General features: G+C 68.9%; 3 protein-coding genes across 3 annotated transcripts; 1 reads left to right on the forward strand and 2 right to left on the reverse strand.

Annotated features, from left to right (window-relative positions):
* Positions 1-2877: 2877 nt before the first annotated feature.
* Positions 2878-7893, reverse strand: ENGASE (endo-beta-N-acetylglucosaminidase). Its single transcript, XM_075719924.1, has 14 exons — positions 7793-7893; positions 6963-7039; positions 6579-6780; positions 6122-6270; positions 5855-6012; positions 5594-5742; positions 5244-5409; positions 4805-4908; positions 4449-4557; positions 4171-4343; positions 3781-3943; positions 3584-3687; positions 3377-3491; positions 2878-3270 (listed from the first exon to the last, which is right to left on the reverse strand). The coding sequence occupies exons 1-14, from the start codon at positions 7891-7893 to the stop codon at positions 2878-2880; spliced, it is 2163 nt and encodes a 720-aa protein (XP_075576039.1).
* Positions 7894-10676: 2783 nt separating this feature from the next.
* Positions 10677-12080, reverse strand: C1QTNF1 (C1q and TNF related 1). Its single transcript, XM_075719925.1, has 3 exons — positions 11938-12080; positions 11673-11818; positions 10677-11227 (listed from the first exon to the last, which is right to left on the reverse strand). The coding sequence occupies exons 1-3, from the start codon at positions 12078-12080 to the stop codon at positions 10677-10679; spliced, it is 840 nt and encodes a 279-aa protein (XP_075576040.1).
* Positions 12081-18181: 6101 nt separating this feature from the next.
* Positions 18182-20187, forward strand: CANT1 (calcium activated nucleotidase 1). Its single transcript, XM_075719718.1, has 3 exons — positions 18182-18800; positions 19034-19237; positions 19692-20187. The coding sequence occupies exons 1-3, from the start codon at positions 18182-18184 to the stop codon at positions 20060-20062; spliced, it is 1194 nt and encodes a 397-aa protein (XP_075575833.1). The 3' UTR covers positions 20063-20187.
* The last annotated feature ends 213 nt before the right edge of the window (positions 20188-20400 follow it).

Here is a 20400-nt window from a genome sequence, read left to right on the forward strand (position 1 = left end):
CGCGGGGAGCGGGGCTGGCCCTCGGCCCCAGCAGCACCCCGCTTCCAGAGCCGGGTCGCGGGGTCCACGGGCAGCTCCGCCCTGCCCAAGCCCCCGGCGGGCGCTGCGCTTGCTGGGGGTGCGAAGGGCTCGGCACCCCGCGAGGCAGGAGGGGATGCTCTGCCCGCAGGCGCGGGGGGCTCGGCACCGACGGCAGCCCCGGAGCAGCCCCTCTGCCCCCCCGTAGGAGAGACAGGAGCTGGCGGGGGCTGCTGCGTGCTCCTCGGGGACGGAGCCGGGCCGGGCTGGGTGCGGGACCCCGGGGCAGCCCCCCGGGCAGCAGCGCTTCGCCAGGGTGACTGCGCTGCTCTGCAGAGGAGCTCCGGTGCGGCAGGCCGGCTGCGCAGGCGTGGGGTGCGGTGCGGGGCTCGGGGGGGGCCGGGATGGCATCCGCATCCCTCCCGGCCAGTGGCTCGGCCAGACTGTCCCGCACGCTGCTCCAGCAAAAGACCTGCCTCTCTGTTTCTGTTGTAGTGAAACCGCGGCCGTTTCCTTCTGGGACCAGGAAGGGCAAAAAAAATCCACACACACACACAAAAAAAAAAAAAAAAAAAAAAATCAAAAATAAAAAAGTTAAAAGCAAAACAACAAAAAAAAGAAAATAAAAGCAAAGCGGCAACAGCCAAGTGAAAGTCCCATACTGTCCACACACGCACCGAGCGAGCGAGTCCCGGAGGAGCGCCGCGGCGAGCACGGACCGGCCGAACGCACCAGAGGGGCCCCTCTCCGCCCCGGCCCCGCAGCCCGCGGCAGGGAGGGAGATCCGGCACGCCGCCGAGCGCGGGGGCATCCGGAGGGGCCTCCGCCTGCCCAGGCGCAGGGCCTGGGCACCCACGTCTTCCTTTCCGCCCCGGCACGGCAGCGCTGGGGGTGCCCGCGGAGCGCTGCGGCACGCCGCCCCTTCCCCAGCTCTGGGGACCGGGCGCCAGGGTGAGAACCCGGCTTCGTGTTTCCCGAGCTCCGGCGCTTGCCGGGTATCAGCGTGTCGAGTGTGCGAGGCCTCGGCTCCCACGTGGAGCCGGGGCGGCGGCGCAGCCGCTTTGCTGAGGCGCTGGGCGTTGCAGGGGGACGAGCCTCTGCCTTTTAAAGGGAATTTTTGTTAAGAGGAGCTTGCAACTCGCTTGCGATCCCTTTCCCCTCCCTCCCCTCTATCCCCTGACACACCCGGGGCTCCCACCCTGCAGGGAGCGACCCCGACCGACGCCGCTCGCGGCCCCCTGTGCTGAGCCGGGGCGAGGACCACCCCGATCCTGCTCCCGCCTGCTCCGCGGCGCGGGACGCGCTCACGGCCGCCCATCCCTACCCGAGACGGCGGGATGCCGCCGGCCCTCGGCGCGGGGTCTCGGCCATTGCATCGCCCAGGACCGGGGGCCGGCGTCGCCCGCGGGGACCAGCCCGAGCCCTGGGGTCGGTCTGCAGCAGCCGCTGCGCCAGGTCCGGTGCCCGGCGGCGCAGAGCCCACCCCGGGGTGCAGCCCCGTCCCGCGGCGCGGCCTCGCGCTCAGCCCCTCGCCCCCCGCCCCGCGTGGCTCCGCCACTCCTCAAACCTCACTTTATAGTCTGCAGATGCCCCCGACGCTCCAGCAACGAGCTCCCCCTTTTCTATTCCCGGTGTACATAGCCCCGGCCGCCCCGGCCCCGCGCCCCCACCCCTGTACAAAGCTCCTTCCATCGCTGTACTGGCTTCTTCCTTACAGCAGACCCCTGCGCTGGCCGCCAGCGCGCAGGCTGGCGCCGGCCCATCCTGTATGCTTCAAAGGTGTGACCATTCTAATAAACATTATTATTATTATTATTATTATTATTATTATTATTATTATTACAAGGATTATTATTATTATTGAAATTATTAATAAAGATTTCTTTCTTCAACCAGGGTGACTCAGGTTTTGACTGGGGCGCGGGGCCGTGGCGGGGGTCTGGCTGTCCCGGCGTGCTGCTGGGCGGGGGGCTGCAGCCTGCGGCCGGTGAGGGGGGAACGCGCCGGGGTCCCTGGCCTCACCATAGCAAGGGAGCGGGGTGCTCTCCCCTGGCTGTGCCGAGCCCTTCATTTTTCAAACCGTCAGATAATTCATTTCAGAGCGAGTCCCCCACCAGAGGAGCAGCAGCTTAACTGCTGACATATTAATTTTCCTGACCGGGAGCCAGCATTGTTTGTGGGACCGGGGCCGGCGCTCGGAGGGAGCTGGGGCTGGGCGACCCCGCTGCGCGGTGCGCTCGCCTGCCTCCCTGCCTGCTAATTGCTTGCTCACCAGACTGTGAGAAAATAATTGCTGCTATAAATTTTCTCTCCTTCCCCGCGTAAGGTATCCAGGGGAGGCAGCTCGGGCACAGCCGCAGCCTGCCAGCCCTGGGGAGAGGGCAGCGTGGGCTGGGCAGTGCTGGGGTGGCTCCACGGCGGACGGGCACAGCGGCCGCCCGCGCTGGGCTGCTCCTCGGCGCTGAGCGCCGCAGCGGAGCTGGTGCTGGCCGCTCCGCACCCGCGCCCGGCTCGTCCCCAAGGCGAGCAGATTTGGGGCTAGTGGGGGGTCTCAGGGCAGGCGTCCCCAGCCTGGGTGCACGCAGCTTGCAGGCAGCAAGGGCTGCGGGAGCGGGGCTGGGGTCCCTGGGCAGCCTCTCGCAGGGTCCCGGCCAGCACCCAGCGGGCCCCCACGGCAAGGGCTTAGCGCAGCCACGGCGGTGGGAGAAGAGGGACCCACCGACCCAGGGCGACGAAACGCAGCCTCCACGCTCTCAGCCCCCAGCACCGGCTCTGCCGTGCCCCCCGCCCACAGCCCGCCCGCTGGCACAGGGGACACACGGACGCAGGGCTGCACCACGCTTGCCTTTAATGCCCGCCTCAGCTGGTGCCGCCGGCTGGCTCGGAGTAGACCAGCACCAGCCGCCCCCAGCGTGTGGGCTCCACGGGCAGCTTGTCACACAGCACCGGCTCCACCAGCAGCTCCAGCCGGCAGGACAGCCCGGCCACCGGCCGCGGCACCACCAGGCCCACGGCGCGGTACAGGCAGGCGTGCGCCAGCCCCAGGAGCTGCGGCGGCGTCTGGCCCCGGAGGCAGCGGGCGCCCTGGCTGAGGATGCGGAAGCAGCTGGCCCGGCCGGGCGGGAAGGCCCAGCGCAGGGTGAGGCTGAGCGAGAGCTGCTCCGGCTGGGGGCCCTGCTGCCACCAGAGCTGCGAGGCCGACACGCTCTGCACCTGTGGCGGGGAGGCCACCGTGCTGGCCGCATCCAGCACCTGCGGAGGGAACCACAGGACTGTCGGGGCTGGGGCCGAGAGCTGCGGGGCGGCATGGGGCAGCACCGGGACGGGTGGCTCCCGGCCGGCAGCGGCGGGCACTCACCCGGAGCTCGCCGAGGAGGCAGGTGAAGGGTGTCTCCTGCGGGCTGGGCTGGTGGCGGGACACGAGCAGGGAGAGGTCTCGCAGGCTGCAGTCCTGCAGGTCCAGCTCATAGCACCTGAGAGCGAAGGGGCAGAGTGGGCATGGTGCCGGGGGGCCCCGGGGTGTGCCCACCTGCCCACGGATGCGGGGTGCCGGCAGGGCACTCACCGGCTGGTCCAGCCGTGGGAGCCGCGGTCGCAGGCGGTGAGCAGCTTGGCGAGGTCGGGTGGCGGTGCCGGGAGGAACCGGGGGTGATACCGGCCATTGGGCTCTGCCGGAGGTAGCGGGGTCAGGGTGGGGCAAGGGGCTGAGCTCGTCCCGCGCGCTGCAGCGGGTGCTCACTGCAGAGAGCGCGGGGGGTCGGGGTCCTCACCGGGCAGGGAGGTGATGTTGCCCTCGTGGCAGGTACCCGAGTCCCAGGTGGTGAGCTCCAGCGCAACTGCGAACTCGTCAGGGTGCGGCCCCTCCAGCTTGTAGAGCAGGGTCAGGAAGAGCTTGGGGGGCGCCGGCACCTGCAAAGAGAAAAGGCTGATGACCCCAAATCCACCCAGAGAGAGACAGACAGAGAGAGAGGAGAGAAAAAGAAGATGCATCGGGTTAGGTCTGCTGGGCAGTGCGGGCAGAGCCCCGCGGCACGCTCGCCACGAGGTCCCAGGGCCGCACAGCTCTGCCCGGACCATGTGGGCCATACCATGACGGTACGGCGCCAGCTCAGCACTGAGGAGATGGCAAGAGGGCTTTGCCCCGCAACTCACCGGATGGCCACGCTCTCCTCGCCGGGGGGGATGGTCCCCTGCACCCTCAGGGAGCTGCCCCCGTACCAGGCGTCCTGCAGGCAGCAGCTGGTGCTCAGCCTGCCCTCGCGCTCCGGGTAGAGGGGCTGGATCTCCTGCGCACTCAGGTCGTACCAGGGACCGACCTCTTCCTCCTGCAGAACGGAGTGAGCTGGGCCGGGCGAGGAGCTGGGAGCAGGGACCCCCCCTGCCCAGCCCAGCCCTGCGCAGCCGGAGCTGAGCCGTCACCCCACACCCACCTTCCCAGCCAGGAACCTGCTGGTGCCCATGCCCAGGCTGAAGGAGGTGGCGAGGGGCAGCGTGCAGATGCTGTGCGTGGGCAGGTACTCAGCCAGCGAGCCCCAGAACCTGGGGAGAAAGGCAGGTGTCTGAGCGGAGACCCCTGCTACAGCCGCGGCCCTGGCACGGCATTCGGCGCGGCCCTGGCACGGCATTCGGCACCGCCCCAGCTGGGGCAGCGCAGGGCCAGCCTGGGCCCGGCGGGCAGCCACAGTCTCCCGGCAGCCCTGTCCCACCACCCAGCAGCCCTCCCAGCGCGGGGTGCTCCCGGGCCCATCTCCCCGCCATGGCCCCCACCATGCCGAGCCGCCCTCACTTGTTCTCATTGTGCAGGAAGTTTTCCTCCCCGAGGTGCTCGTAGACCCAGCCGGGAGCGAAGATGGCTGCGGAGAGGCCGTACTGGCGGACCAGGCGCAGGGACTGCGGAGACGGGTGGTGAGCAGCATGGGCCAGGCCAGCTGGTCACCTTGTCACCTGCCCCGTGTCCACTCCCCCTAGGTCCTGCTGGCCCCATGGCGGGGCAGGACAACGCCGTGGGGATGTGCTGTGGCATCTCCCTCTCCAGGGACTGCAGCACCGGGATCTGCCAGCTCCCGCTCCACGCGTGGCTGGCAGCCCAGCGGCTCCCGGTTCCCCCACTCCTCACCGCTGCATCCCCGGATTAGCAGCCCGGCATGGCACAGCCATCGGTGGGAGCTCAGAGCCCTGCACCCGGGGGAAGCCCAGGGTCCTGCTCCCGGCCCCGGCACGCCTACCTTGTCAGTGTCGAAGCCACCACCGATCACGTCCCCGCGGGCGAAGACGTCGATGCCGACGTAGACGTCGGTGCGGCGCAGCCCGGCCAGCGCGCGCGTGCGCTCCAGGTGCTGCTCCTTCCAGTTGTAGTTGGTGAACAGCCCATCGCAGGCATCGAAGAACACCCTGGGGACGAGGGTCAGGGTGGCAGGGCGGATGCTGCGGCTGTCCCCGTAGACCACCCCACCGAGGGCTGTGCAGGCCATGCCCTGCCCACCCCCAAGCGCCGGGTTTGGGGTGGGCTCGTGCCCCCCGCCTGGGGCCAGTTTTGCCTGGGCAATGTGGCGGGGCAGGCAGGGCCCGGCCTCACCTATTCTCCTCGTTCAGCTCATTCTGCCATCTCAGCGTGCCGTTCTGCAGGACGCTGTCGTACCAGATCACCAGCCCCCCCGGCACGGCGCTGTGCACCTGCGCCGTCAAGTGCTGCAGGAAGGGGGGCAAGTTCCCCACCGCCGCTGCCTGGCAGGAGAGAGCAGGGACAGTGGGCACGAGGCAGGCGAGGGGCCCCGCCGGAGCAGCGTGAGGGCAGGGGAGGAGGCAGCGGGGTGGGCAGGGCGCGACTGCGGCTCACGCTCAGCGTGTTCTCCACGTTGACGAGCCAGCCGTCGAAGCGGTAGTGCTGGGCGATGCGGGCCAGCTGCTTGCTCACAGCACGGTACGCCTCCTCCCCGCCGGCCAGGAACGCCTCGCACAGCTTCTCCCCATCCGTCCACTCCGTGATGAATGTGCCTGCGGAGGCGGTGAGAGCAGCGTTGGCCGCACACCCCGACAAACCCGCCTGGGGCTCTCCCAGGCCCGGTCCTGCAGCCGCCAGCCCTGCAGCCGGCCCTGCCCTCACCCAGCACGGGGACGCCGTTCCTGTGCGCTGCGTTGGTCCAGCACACGGGCGGGATGGTGACGGTGTGGTGGCTGAAGTAGATGAAGACGTCGATGTACCGCCAGTGGTAGAAGACGTAGGGATTGCGTGTGGATGAGCCTTGGATGAATCTGCGGCGGCAGAGAGGAAGAGGGTTGGGCAATGCGGGAAGGACGCCGGCAGACGGCTGCGGGGCTGGGCAGGAGCCTGACTCATGACCCAGGAGCTGGGCAGAGCTGTGGCGCCGAGCCACCCCTGCAGACCCCGGCTAGGGCTGGCCCGAGCCAAGTTGCCACGCTCCAGCGCCAAGAGCCAAACCTCTCCATCCCTGCCCACCTGCGGCCAAGCCGGCGGGAAACAAATCAAGCAGAGGTAGAAGAGGATTGGGGTTTGAGATGTTGAGCCCCGTTGCTACATCTCCCCTCCGCCCAGCACGTACCTGTCCTCCAGGTACCCGCCGCGCATGTCATGGCACACCAGCGTCCGGGGCCTCTTGCTGTGGAGCGGGGGCTGGCGCTTCGCCAGCGGCACAGCGGAGACGTTGAAGTCGTCGTTGCCGTCGGGTTGCCAAGCCAGCAGCTCCTCCAGGCCGGACAAGAAGAAGCTGACGGGCTCCGTCGTCCTGGTGTCGAAGTGCCTCGCTGGGGCAGGCGGGGACATGGGGGACGGGGTTAGCGGGGAGCGCAGCCCGTGCGGCTCAGCGTCGGCACCGGCATCGGCACCGGCATCGGCATCGGCACCAGCACCGGCATCAGCGCCGGCACCGGCCCCAGCCCGGTGGGGCCCCGGGGGTGCAGCGGGCGCCGTGCCCGGGGTGCCTCACCTGGCAGGGGCTGCGGGCGGGTGCTGACGGTGTCGTGCAGGACGGTGGTTCCCAGGGGCTCCGCCGCCGGCTGGAAGCTGCCCGGGAAGGGGGGTGAGAGCCGGGCCAGGCCTCGGTGCTGAGCCGGTGCCCCCCGCCGGGCCGGGCCGGGCCGAGCCGGGCCAGCACCGCGGCCAGCGCCCGCCGCGTCCGCCTGAGCCCCGAACCCGGCCCCGATCCCGGCCGCGGTCCCCCCGATCCCGGCCCCGATCCCGGCCCCGATCCCGGCCCCGATCCCGGTCCCGGTCCCCCCGATCCCGGCCCCGATCCCGGTCCCGGTCCCGGTCCCGGTCCCCCCGATCCCGGCCCCGATCCCGGCCCCGATCCCGGCCGCTGTCCCCCCGATCCCGGTCCCGGTCCCGGCCCCGATCCCGGCCCCGATCCCGGCCGCGGTCCCGGTCCCGGTCCCCCCGATCCCGGCCCCGATCCCGGCCCCGATCCCGGTCCCGGTCCCCCCGATCCCGGCCCCGATCCCGGCCCCGATCCCGGCCCCGATCCCGGCCGCGGTCCCCCCGATCCCGGCCCCGATCCCGGTCCCGGTCCCCCCGATCCCGGCCCCGATCCCGGCCCCGATCCCGGCCCCGATCCCGGCCGCGGTCCCCCCGATCCCGGCCCCGATCCCGGTCCCGGTCCCCCCGATCCCGGCCCCGATCCCGGCCCCGATCCCGGTCCCGGTCCCCCCGATCCCGGCCCCGATCCCGGCCCCGATCCCGGCCGCCGTCCCCCCGATCCCGGCCCCGATCCCGGCCCCGCTCCCGGCCGCCGGCCCCCCGGCCCGGCCCGCCGCCCACCTCCGCCGCCGCCGTCCCGCCCGCTCCGCTTCCGCCGCCGCCGGCTCCCCCGGCCCGGCCCTCTTGCCGCGCCGCCCGGGCTCCGCCTGCGCCTCCGCCATGGCGCTGCCGCCGCCGCCTCTGCCCGCACTGCCGGGGCCCGGCACGGCCCGGCACGGCTCGCCCGGAGGCGCGGCCCGCGGAGCTCCGCCCGCCCCGGGATGGGCCCCGGCCCCGGCCCCGGCCCCGGCCCCGCGCCGCCCCCAGCGCCCGGCACCGCCTGCGCCCGGGTGTCCCGGGACGGGCCGAGCTTCCCAGCACTGGGGAGTGTGCCCAAGGAGGGGACGTGTGCGCCGGGATGAGACACGTGTGCCGGGATGGGACGAGTGTCCCGGGATGGGACGAGTGTCCCGGGATGCGACCAAGGTGTGGCCAAAAATGGGGCGAGCGCGCCGGGATGCGACAGGCGTGTGCCCCGAAATGGGACATGTGTGTGCAGGGATGCGACAGATGTGTGCCCCGAAATGGGACACGTGTGTGGGGATGCGACACGTGTGCTCCAAAATGGGATGTGTGTGTGGGGATGCGACAGACGTGTGCCCCGAAATGGGACACATGTGTGGGGATGCGACACGTGTGCCCCAAAATGGGACGCGTGTGTGGGGATGCGACACGTGTGTCCTAAAATGGGACGTGTGTGTGGGGATGCGACACGTGTGTCCTAAAATGGGACGTGTGTGGGGATGCGACACGTGTGCCCCAAAATGGGATGTGTCTGTGGGGATGCGACAGACGTGTGCCCCGAAATGGGACACATGTGTGGGGATGCGACACGTGTGCTCCAAAATGGGACGTGTGTGTGGGGATGCGACAGACGTGTGCCCCGAAATGGGACGTGTGTGTGGGGATGCGACAGACGTGTGCCCCAAAATGGGACGCGTGTGTGGGGATGCGACAGACGTGTGTCCTAAAATGGGACATGTGTGTGGGGATGTGACACGTGTGTCCTAAAATGGGACGTGTCTGTGGGGATGCGACAGGCATGTGCCCCAAAATGGGACGTGTGTGCCGGGATGCGACAGACATGTGCCCCAAAATGGGACGTGTGTGCTGGGATGCGACAGACATGTGCCCCAAAATGGGATGTGTATGTGGGGATGCGACAGATGTGTACCCCAAAATGGGACGTGTGTGTGGGGATGCAACTGATATGTGTCCCAAATTGGGACATGTGTGCAGGGATGCAACTGATGTGTGTCCTAAAATGGGACACATGTACGGGGATGTGACCAACATGTGTCCCAAAATGGGATATGTGTGCAGGGATACGACCGACGTGTGTCCCAAAATGGGACACATATACAGGGGTGCAACCAACGTGCACCCCAAAATGGGACATGAGTGCGAGGATGCGACCGACGTGTGTCCCAGAACAGGCCCTGCCATGCAGACGGGGACAGCGGTGCCAGGGCCCTGAGGGTGCTGCCAGCCCCAGACGGCCCTGACCAGCCGCACCTGGACCCCCACCCACCCCCACCTGTGGGGCTGGGGCTCTATTTAAGCTCAGCCCTGAGCCCACCCTCCCTTCCCTGCTGTGCTGGGGGGATGCTGGCTCCAGCTGCAGCCCTGCCCAGCCATAGACCTGCTGATCCGGACACGACCCACTGGCTTCCTGGCTTCACCGCAGACTTGCCTCGTCACCATGGCCTTGCTGGATGATCTGCGCTCTTGGTAAACCCAGCCACTGAGCCTGCCCTGCTCGCAGGCTGACAGATCTTACTGCGCTCAGCTCCCTGGCCCTCATGGAGCCCAGCTCGGGTCTCCCTGGCTCTCCAGGGATGGTCTGCCTTTCTCTTCCTTACCCTTCCCTTCCTTTCCCTTCCCACCACCAGCTCAGCAGCACCGCGCTGGCCTGCGGCTCTCGGGGAGCCCCTGCACCCCAGGAGCTGGCACCTGCCCCGAGCGGCTCGGAGCCCCCGCACACACAAAGCAAGAGGACGCACCAAAAGCGTGAGTAGGACTCAAAAACCTGGGGTGTTTAATGTGGTCAGAAGCTGTACAGAGGGCGGGGGGCAGCATGCTGCCCTGGGCCCTGCTTTGCTATTGCATCTATAAAAGTACAAAGCCTGGCCAGCAGATAATCTAACTGAAGAGGAAGCAGCTGAGGCCAAAGGCCCTGCACCCAGGGCTGCCGGTGGGGAGCCAGCCCCTCCTCGGCAGCGTTGGCACCGAGCAGAGGCTGCGGCGGGGGAATTGTGACAGGGACTTGCAGAGGGGAACTAATGTAATCTGCCCCCTTGCTAGAGCACCTGGGGGAAGTGTCAGCCCAGAGGGTACCCAGTGCCGTGCTTCAACATCCGCGCTGTTGGGACCCAGCTCCGTGGAAGGGAAGAGGGGCCCTTAGTGGTTTTATTGCCTTTCCTGCTGGATGCTGAGCACCCTCTGCCCTTTTCCAGGAGAAGGAGCCTGTAGAGCATGACACAGTGCAAGCGGGGCAAGGGAGGAATACGGTGCACGTGTCTGTGCTGCCTTGCACCAGGGCACCGGCCGTCAAACGCGTTCAGCTGGTGCCACCTCACAGCCAGTGCCATGAATGCCTGTGCCCCAGCAAACCCAGCTCTGAAGCAGGCACAGGTGGGGATGAGCTCCCTGCCCACCCCAGGTGAGTGGCTGCTTCCCAGGTCACAAATGCAGCAGAGGCTGGAAATGGCTCCGACTCCTCCAGGTGCATCCAATCGGCCTCACGGAGCTGGGGTGGAGGTATTCACACACACGTGGCTGCTGGGGGTAGTGGCATGTAGAAGGGCTAACAGCTCAATGGTGGGTGGCATGCCTGGGGTGAGGGGGTCGCAGGGTCTCCTGGGACACCCGCCCCAGGGGAGGGGGAGCAGGGTGGAGCAGGTGCTCAGGGGTCCCCGCTGTACTTGATGAGGTGGCCGCTGAAGGTGATGTAAGTGTCGTACTCATCGCTGAAGACGGCGTTCTCGCGCTCGCCCTTGTAGAGCCTCACCCAGACCTCATCCTGTTCCTGCAGCTCCAGCATGACGCTCTGGCTCTGCATGATGCTGCGGTCGCTCACCTGGGCGTAGAGGATCACCACCTCTGCCCCATTGTGCATGATGTGCAGGTACGTCTCCTTCTGGTTCCAGGTGTGCACGTTGAGGCTGAAGTAGTAGATCCCGGGGACGTAGCAGTAAAACTTGCCCGTGAACATGTTGAAGTGGTCGTAGAGGTTGACAAACTCCGTGTCGAAGATGAGGGTCTGGTAGTAGTCATTGCTGTGCAGGGGTTTCTTGCGGCCCACCGAGAAGGCGGCGTAGTGGCTCTTGCAGCGCTCCCCCGGGGCACCCACGCTGCCCTTCTGTCCCTTGGGCCCTGTGTGGCCCCTGCTGCCGGCCACCCCTGTCTTGCCAAACTTGCCCTGCATGCCTCGCTCGCCGCGGTCCCCCTTCTCACCTGGGCGAAGCAGGAGGGACAGTTGTGCTGTCAGAGGTTGGCGCCATCTCCAAACCCAGCGCCCTGGAAGCCCCTTTGCCTGACTGGAGGGGATGGAGACAGCAGGGACCCCCCACCCCAGCCCTCGGATGCTGCCTCCAAAGCTGCTGCCCAGAGGCCACTGAGGCAGGAGTGGCTCATGCCCCGGGGTGTCTCGGGCCCACTGCTCCTCTGCCTGTGCAGGGTGCCGGACCACGGGCACCAGCCCCAGCTTCTTGCTCCCGATTTGTGCGAGACTGGCACCCCAAAGGGCCAGCACTGGGAGCCCAGCTTTGCGCTGGCCCCGGAGCGATGCTGGCAGAGCAGCCAGGCTCATGGTGCCGGGCGGCATGGAGTGCCGGGGTTGCAGGTTTGGCTGCGGTGGCCACGGGCAGTGCCGCAGCCCAGGGCCCCCGCCAGCCCTCACCTTTCAGGATGGTCATGTTGATCTGAGGCAGGGGCTGGTACTGGGGGTAGGAGAAGCGCTGGTCGGGTGGCTCGCAGCAGCGGACGCAGCGGGGCCGTGGGGGCAGCCCCTCCTGGGCACTGCCAGCCTTCTGCTCCCGCGTGGCCCTGGGGAGGGCAGAAAGCAAAGCGCAACAGGGAGCTACGGGTCGGGGCTGGGGCTCTTTGGGGTGCCGGGGCTGCCCCGTCCCCCGCTGTGAAACACCCCAGCCCCGGGGTCCCCTCACCTGGCAGCGTGGTGCTGGGACGGTGCCTCCTCGGGGTCCGTCTGCAAATGCCGGTCGGGGCTGGGGCTGGTCTGGCTCCCCGCGGGGGAGGGCAGCAGCAGGCAGGAGAGCAGCAGGACACCGAGCGCCCAAAGCCCCTCCATGCTGCAGCAGTGCCCTGCGAGATGCCAGGGATGGCTGATGCAAGGCCTGGCAGAGCCGGGAGCTGCAGAGATGCCCTGCCATGCCAGCCTGGCTGTGCCCTGCGTTGTCCCCGGGACAGGACCTGGGCAGGGTGCAGCTGTGCTTCCAGCCCCAAAAGGCTGCTCTTGCAACAGCCGTTCCCCAGCAGAGCCCACAGCGCGGGCACAGACATCTCTTGCAGCTGCAGGGACCATCTGTACCTAAATAGCTGCTCTTAGCCGGGCCGCGTGCCTGGGTGACACTGCACTGGGTGCCTGGGGAGACCCACGTTTGGGCAGTGCAGGGGCACTGGGCTCACCAACGAGCTGGGGCCATGCAGCCCGCAGAGCCCTGGCATGTGCGGAAGAGGGGATTAGCTGGGAAGCCAAGGATGGAGCGGAGCCGCCCTGCCCAAACCCTGGGCCAAGCACTGCTGCTCCTACTCGGCCCAGCTCCAGCTGCTTCCCAAAGAGTTGCCCCGCAACTTGGGGTGTCAGCACCTGGGAAAATTACAGGCAGCTCCAGATGCTGTGGGGTAAATGTTGCGGTGCAGCCCTGGCCGGGAGGGTGATTTGCATCCTTCCTCCCTCCCCAGGGCAGGTAGGGATGCCTGCAGCGCAGACCCTCTGAAAGGAGCTCCTGTGCTCCAGGAGCTGCCAGCCCTTGGCCCCCACCCCTGTGCTTTGGCCCTTGGTCTGAGGGTTTGCGAGGAGACAAGACCCGCTTCTCTGGAGACATGGATGTGGAGCCGGCCGCCATGGGGAGAAGCCTTCCTGGTAGCCCACATCCCGTGTGGGGCCAAAGGTAATATTTGCAGTAGTTGGTGGCACCGTGGCCCAACTCAGGCAGCTCTGCTGCCCTTCCCTGCCTTATCACAGCCGTGTTGGCTCCAGGTGTGGGGCCGGGCACACAGCACCTCGCCCTGCGGCCCCGAAGGCACCAGGACAGCCGTGGCCACACACATGTGCACTGTCCGGCTGCTCAGCATCCTGTGGCAGCAGGGTCCAAGGCGGTGCCGGGGCGTGACCGGATGCAGAGGGCTGCAGGCACAGGCTGCCTGCACCCACACCCTGTGGCACCGGGATGGGGAAGGCTGCTCGCCAGGCTCCTGTCTCGGTCAGGTGCCTCCCTGAAGGGATATGGGCTTTGCCTTCCTCCCCTCCCCAAACAGCCTCCGCCTGTGCTGTCTGGCCGTGCTCCACCAGCTCTGCCAGGATCCTGGAGTGCCTGCCCCAAGGGGAAAAGGGCCCTGCACAGCATGGCCCCGTGTCCTGGGGATGGGCCAGGCCACGGGGAGGGAGTCTGGGGCGGAATCCTGCTGTTTTGGTGAACGCCTGCTCTCTGAGCACTGGGGTCCCCAGTCAGTGATCACCAGGCTGGGCCAGCCTCCAGGCAGGCTGTTCCCCTTGTCCCCCAAGCGCAGGGGCTGGTGGGGTCTGGGGACTGGGCAGGCGTGCTCCAGCAGCGGGCGCGGAGGGTGTTTGAGGCCAGGATGGATGCCTGGCTTATGAGTCACATTTGCCGGGGCTGGGAAGAGGCGGAGGGATGGGGAAAGGCTCCAAAGGGCTTTCCTGCTGCTCGCACCCTCTGCAAAGGGTCCCTTCACGTGCTTCCTGAGTACCTGTCACCCGCCTCTTGCCCCGTATCTTAGCCCCTGTTCCACTGGTGCTGCTGGGTATGGGGAGAGGCAGGGCTGTAGGCAGCCTGGTGCCGCATCCTCCCTGCCTGCACCCTGGCCTGCTGCCTGCCCACGCTCTGCTCCGCGGGCAGGGGAGAAGCAGACACAGGGATAGAGGCAATGGAGCTGCTCGGCCGGGGGCTTGTGAGCAGATATCATCGAGGGGAGGCTTGGCCCTGGCTCTCTTCACCCTGCTTGGCCTCCAGCTGAGCCAGCCACATGCCAGTGAGCATGGCATGCAGCCCGCTGGGGTTTTGGGAAGCCCGTGGCTTTCCCTCAGCTTTGGGACTGTCAAACCAGATACTCCCCTGGGACCCACAGCAGGCTCAGCCCTGGGGAAAAATGCAGCTTTGCAGGCAACTGCTCCGCAGGGAGAAGAAATCCTTCACCAGGAAATTCCCACTGAGAAAGGCAGCGTGCTTCCCAGGCTGTCGTAGGGCTGGAAATGGAGGTAAGCCTGCCTCCGAGCACGTGTTTTCCCCTGCAACCCGCAGGCACGTGAGGTGCCCAGGTATGCATGGGCGTATACAGTCCTGCTGAAGGGACGCTGTTTTTCCTGTTGGGGTTGGATGCTCTCCAGGAGTGGTTTGGAGATGTAAATTCAGTGGCTGCTAAAGCCTTGGGACTGCAAGTCAAAACATCCTGAACCACATTCCAGGCGGTGATAAAGACCAGGATGAAACAAGGGCAAACCCTAGGGGAGGGATGAGGGGGCTCAGAGCAGTGGGGCAGCACAGAGGCAGCAGGAGCTGCACACCCACCTCACCCTCCCCACTCGGGGTGGTGGGTACAGCCCCCCCGAGCTGCAGCAGCTGGAGCTGGGATGCCTCTGGTGTCCAGGGACATGCTGGTGGGACGGCTCCCTCCGCTTTTGCTGCTGCAGCAGCTGGGACGGTTGCACAGCTGTTTGCACCCCTGGAGCAGCGCAGACCCAGTGGGCAGCAGGGTGGGAGCTGCACGGGGCGGCTGCGGTCAAGGACTGACAGGGACGTCGCAGCCCTCCAGCTCCTGCGGCAGCCGGCAGCACCGGCGAGATGTTGTGCTGGGGACCCCAGCAGCCCCCGCGTCCCCTGCAGAGATGCCAAGGGGTGGCCCAGCCCTGGGTTTGCCATGCTCGTGGGGACCGGCTTTGTGGGCACGTGGCTGGGGGAGCCGTGGTGGATCTGCAGGGTCGAGCCTGCGCTGCAGGCTCCAGCACTGACCCTCTCCCAGCCTGCGTCCTCCCGGAGCTGCTGCAGGTTGGGGACGGGGAGGCTCAGCCCTGCAGTCCCCACCGCCCCCTTCGCAGGCAGGGCAGGGTCCTCACCCGGAGCAGGGGGAGCAACGGGTCCCCCTCGCTGGATGCGACCCAGGGCACCCATGCGCCTGGCGAGGCGAGGCCGCCTCCTGGGTGAGTCCGCACCGATCCCGCAGCACCCGTGGCCGGGTACACAACAAGGTGCAGCTCCGGGGCGCTGGTCCCCAGGCCTGCCGGGGACCCCCAACCCCCCCCACCTACCTCCGGCGCAGGGCTGCTCCCTCCTGGCGCTGCCTTTCCTTCCCTAGAGCATCCCCCCGGCGCTGCCCGGCTAGCCCCGGGGCGCAGGGCAGAGCCTGCCCGTGGCGATTCGGCCGCCTCCCGCTCTCGCAGCCTCTTCTCCCTCGGCCCGGGGCGGAAATGCACTTTCTAGAAAGTAAAGGAGGCAGCGGAGGAGCGGGACAAGGCACGCAGCCCTCCCACTGCCAGATCCGAGCCCAGCGGCGCAGGCGGCCGGCGTTAACCATGTGTGCTCCCGACGCCTGCCAGCGCTGGGCCGGTGGCCATGGCCAGTGCTGGCCCGGGGTCAGGGCACGGGGAGGGCGCGTGCTGGCAAGCGGCTCCAGATGCTGGAGTCGGCGCAGGGGGCTGGGACCCCGGCGGCTGCAGCTCCGCTCCGGCGCGGGACCCTGCCCCACGCCGGCAGAGCCGCACGGGGCTCCCCGGGCCTGGGGACACCGGAGTCTGCCCAGCCCCGAGCCGGGACGGGCGTTCCGCGGGCGGCCGCTGGCAGCCAGACACGCACGCGTGTCCCACCGCGCCGGGCAGGATCTGTCCCCGCTCCACGCACCCCAAATGGCGGGGGGGCACGGGGCACGCCCGGGACAACGCGGGCGCGGCAGGAGGAGCCGCGGGCTGGGGGCCGGCCGGCACCGGGGTCTGCAGCGGGGTCTGCAGCGGGGTCGTGCCCACCGGGCAGCCGGGCTGGGCCCACCGGGCGCTGGAGACGCCACCCCGCAGGGCCCTCTCGGCCCCGCACCGCGTCCCGCTGTCACCGGGCTCCAATCGCCCTGTGCGCGGCGGCGGCGGGGGGCGGGGGGGTTCGGCTCCGGCCGGGGCTGGCCCGGTTGGGGCGCGCAGCGGAGCGGGCCGCGGTGCGGACTGCATCCCCCAGCAGCCCCCGCGGCGCGGCGGGCGGTGCGGCGTGGGCGGTGACGCGCGGGGGCTGCCGGGAGTTGTAGTTCCCGCCCCGGCCGCCGTGGTTTGGCCGCTGCCGGCTGCCGTGGCGGGGCGCGGGGCCTGCCGGGAGCTGTAGGCGGCGGCGGGGCAGGCGGCGGCGGGGGAGGCGGGCGGCTGCGCTCGGGCGGCTCCGCGGTGAGCGGGGACAGCGGGACAGGGGACAGCGGGACACCCGGACACCGGGACAGAGGGACACCGGGACGCGGGGGGGCCGGGGCGGGCGCGGGGCCCGGGCAGCGCCCTGGGCCCCTAAGGCCGGTCCGGTGCTGCAGCACCGGGGGTCCCCGCCGGGCTGGGGCGGGAGCTCCGCGGGCCCCAAGCACCCTGCTCGGGCGGGAGCATCGGGGCCCGGGAGGCTCCGACCGGGGGAGGGGTGCGTGGGGTCCCGGGGGTCCCCCGGGCGGTGTGCCGCCCTCCCGGCCGCTCGCTCGGGGAAGGGGCTCGGGGGTCCCCAAGGACGCGCCCGGCGGAGCCGGGGGTCCCCCGGTCCACGCCCGGGGTGGGTCGGGGGGTCCCCGTGTCCATGCTCGGGGCGGTGCTGGGGTCCCTGCAGCCGCGGTGGGGGCCGGTGTCCTGAGTGGGGTCCCCGCGGCCCTGCCCTGGGCGATGCTCCGGGGTCCCGGCGGGGCGACCCCCCCCCCCTCCCCGCGGGGTCATGGACCCCCCTGCTGCAGCGGGGCCCCGGGGCGAGCAGCCGGCCCCCGTGGGCCCTCCCGTGTCCCAGCCGCGGCGGGGATCCCCCCCCCTCCGCCCGGGGCTCGGCCCCCCACGCTCAATGCAGCCTCTGTTCGCACCTCGGGCTGCTGAAAGGCACATTGAGAGCCCCACGGCGCGGCCGCCCGCGGGGAGCACGGCCCGTGCCCAGTGCCAGGCCCGGGGCCCCACTGCAGCCGGTGCCCGGCCCTTTGGGGACAGCTCTGGGCCAGGGGCCGGGGACCCCCCTGCCCTGCCCCGGGCTGGGGGGCTGCTGCCCAGCGGGGTGTCCTCGCCCGCGGCTGCGTGGCACGGGGTGAGAGCGGGTGGCACTGGAGCAGCTTCCAGTCCCGGGGAGCTGCCTGCTCCCTGCACCCCGCGCAGCCTGGAGTGCCCGTCTGCAGGAGCCCGGGGAGCTGCTGCGTCCCTCGCGCTGTGCGGAGGGAGGTGGCAGGGAGCGGCAGTGCTGGGGCCCCGGCCCTGCGGGTGGGCGCAGCCGGGGGTGGGCTGAAGGTACCCCACCTGCGAGTCCTGCCCGGGGGACACACTGTGACCGTGGGCAGGCCTGGGGGCAGGGGGGGCCGCTGTGACTTTAAGGCTGGGCACGTCGGGGTGCGCGTCCCTTGGACCCAGGCGCTGAGCTTCCTCCTCAGGCGTTGGCATCCTGCTTGGGCGGAGCTGCCACGTGTCCCCCGGTGTCCCCACGGGGCCTGGGGACACACTCCCTGCTCACCAGCGGGGCCGGTTCCTGGGGGCCGCAGGCGCTGGGCCAGGTCAGTCAGCCGCTCCGGAGGCAGCGAGGGTGGTCTTCGCCGCCGGAGGGGAACATCCTTCCCCGGCGCTGTGCGGGGAGGCTGCTCAGCAGGACACCCCGGCACAGGTCCTAGGGGCTCGCCGCGGGCCGGGGTGCCTCGGCCTGGGCTGCTGCGGACTCTGGGGCAGGTAGAGATGTCGAGCAGGTCGCATGTGCCTGCCGACGTGCCGGGGCTCCTTCTGGTCTGGGAGTGCAGAGGGGGGGTGAGAAAGGGCTGAGAGTGGCTCCAGCAGCCAAGCAGCCCCCTTGGCATGCTGGCTCTTCCCTGCGTGAGGCGGGAGCACCTTCTGCTGCAGGAGAGGGGATGGGGCCCTTCGCCTCTCCCTCGCGGCTGTGCCCCGCTGCCCCCCGAGCTCGGGTTCCAGCTCTCTGACCTGCTTCCTCCCCTCTTTGCCACCAGGTTCTCCTCGGCCCCGGTCTGATGCCCATCCCGCCCTGCCATGAGTCTATGAGCCCCCTCCGGATCAGCGTGGGTGGTCTGCCTGTCCTCGCGTCCATGACCAAGGGTACCGACCCCCGCTTCCGACTGCGCTGGAAGGCCATCGTGCTGTCATCAGCTTGCGTGGGGTTTGTGCTGCTGCTCTTCTGCCTGCACCGGTCCTCCCCGGCACGGCACGGCCCACCCAATCCTCGCAATTGGCAGCTCAGCCTGCAGGCAGGGGACCGCTACAATGACACCTACCCGCTGTCCCCACCCCAGAGAAACCCCGAGGGCGTGCGCTACCGCATCGGGGTCATTGCGGACCTGGACACGCAGTCCCGGGGCTCTGAGGAGCACACCTGGTTCAGTTACCTGAAGAAAGGCTACCTAGTGCTGTCGGACAGCGGGGACAGCGTGACGGTGGAGTGGGACAAAGACGAGAGCGTGCTGCGGTCCCACCTGGCTGAGAAGGGCAGGGGCATGGAGCTCTCCGAGCTGGTCGTCTTCAACGGGAAGCTGTATGCCGTGGACGACCGGACAGGAGTGGTCTATCAGATTGAGGGCAACAAGGTGGTGCCCTGGGTGATCCTCCCGGACGGGGACGGCACAGTGGGCAAAGGTGAGCTCTCCCGTCCTGCCCTGCAGATGCAGAGCAGTGAAGCTTTTGGCTCTTTGCGGCTCGCCGGGGTGGGGTGCACCTTTTCTGTGACCCCCATAAACGCGGCCGGGATAGGGGCAATTCCTGCCCGGGGAAGGCTGTGCCCCGTGTGGTGTGGCGTTCGAGGGAGCGGGGGCCGCTCTGATGTCCGTGTGCTGGCCGAGCCCCGGCTCGTGCCATTCTCTCCGCTGCAGGCTTCAAGGCGGAATGGCTGGCGGTGAAGGACGAGCACCTCTACGTGGGGGGACTGGGCAAGGAGTGGACCACGACGACGGGGGAGGTGGTGAACGAGAACCCCGAGTGGGTGAAGGTCATCGGCTACAAGGGTGACGTGGGCCATGAGAACTGGGTGGCAAACTACAATGTGCTGAGGGCCGCGGCGGGGATCCGACCCCCAGGTACTGAGCGAGGCTCCCTCCTGCAGCCCCGTGTCCCCACACCCTCTGCGGGCTCCGGGGCTGGGGTCTCCCTCCCCACAGATGCTGGGACTGGTGTGAGATTTAAAGGACGCTGGAGGCCAGAGACCTCCCCGTGTCCTGGTGGAGAGGCCGGAGCCTGCCCTGGCTGGTTTTCTCCCCCAGCTGTGCCACGAGCAGCTGGAGGGTGGCTGAGCCGGCACCGTGCCTGGCAGCCAGGCCCCCGGGCAGAGGAGGCCGTGCCAGGGTGCCCCTGCCCGGTTCTGGGAGGGGTTGGGGGGGCTGCCGCACGGGCAGCGGGGCAGGAGGAGGTGGAAACGTTCGCAGCGGTTGCCTGCACGGGACTGTGGTGTCTTTTGGAGCGGGGAAGGGTCCCGCCCCAGCCTGGCAGGTGCCCTGTTTGCCTGGTGCCATCAGATGCCACTCCCTGCCGCAGGTTACCTGATCCACGAGTCGGCCTCCTGGAGCGACACCCTGCAGCGCTGGTTCTTCCTGCCGCGCCGTGCCAGCCACGAGCGATACAACGAGAAGGCGGACGAGCGGCGAGGCACCAACCTGCTGCTGAGTTCCACCCAGGACTTCAGGGACGTGACAGTGGGACGCGTGGGCGAGGTGGTCCCCACCCACGGCTTCTCCTCCTTCAAGTTCATCCCCGACACGGACGACCAGATCATCGTGGCGCTGAAATCAGAAGAGGACAACGGCAAGATCGCCAGCTACATCATGGCCTTCACGCTGGACGGGCGCTTCCTCCTGCCCGAGACCAGGATCGGGAGCGTGAAATACGAGGGCATTGAGTTTATTTAACCAACTTCTGCATTGGACCAGAGGGGTGAGGGAGGCCAAGGGGCGCTGGGGCAGGCCCTGCCAGCATGCTCGTAGCCAGGCACACGTCTCAGACAAGGGATGAGGGATGCCAGGCAGTGCTCCCAGCTCTGTAGTTGGCCTTGGCCTCTCCTGTAAAGCATTGGCTCTGCTGCAGCGGGCGTGGTGTGAGTGTTTCGGCAGTGGCACCTGCTGGCAAGGGACGGCCACCACAGGGGGCTGCGAGCCCCAGCCTGGGTGACAGACGGTGAAGTTCCCTTGCACCGGTTCCCCGGGCAGGCCCCATGCTGCAGCCGATAGCTCCCAGCCCCTAAATTGCG

Source organism: Pelecanus crispus, chromosome 12 (assembly GCF_030463565.1).
Source record: "Pelecanus crispus isolate bPelCri1 chromosome 12, bPelCri1.pri, whole genome shotgun sequence".
In the NCBI taxonomy this organism is placed as follows: Eukaryota; Metazoa; Chordata; class Aves; order Pelecaniformes; family Pelecanidae; genus Pelecanus; species Pelecanus crispus.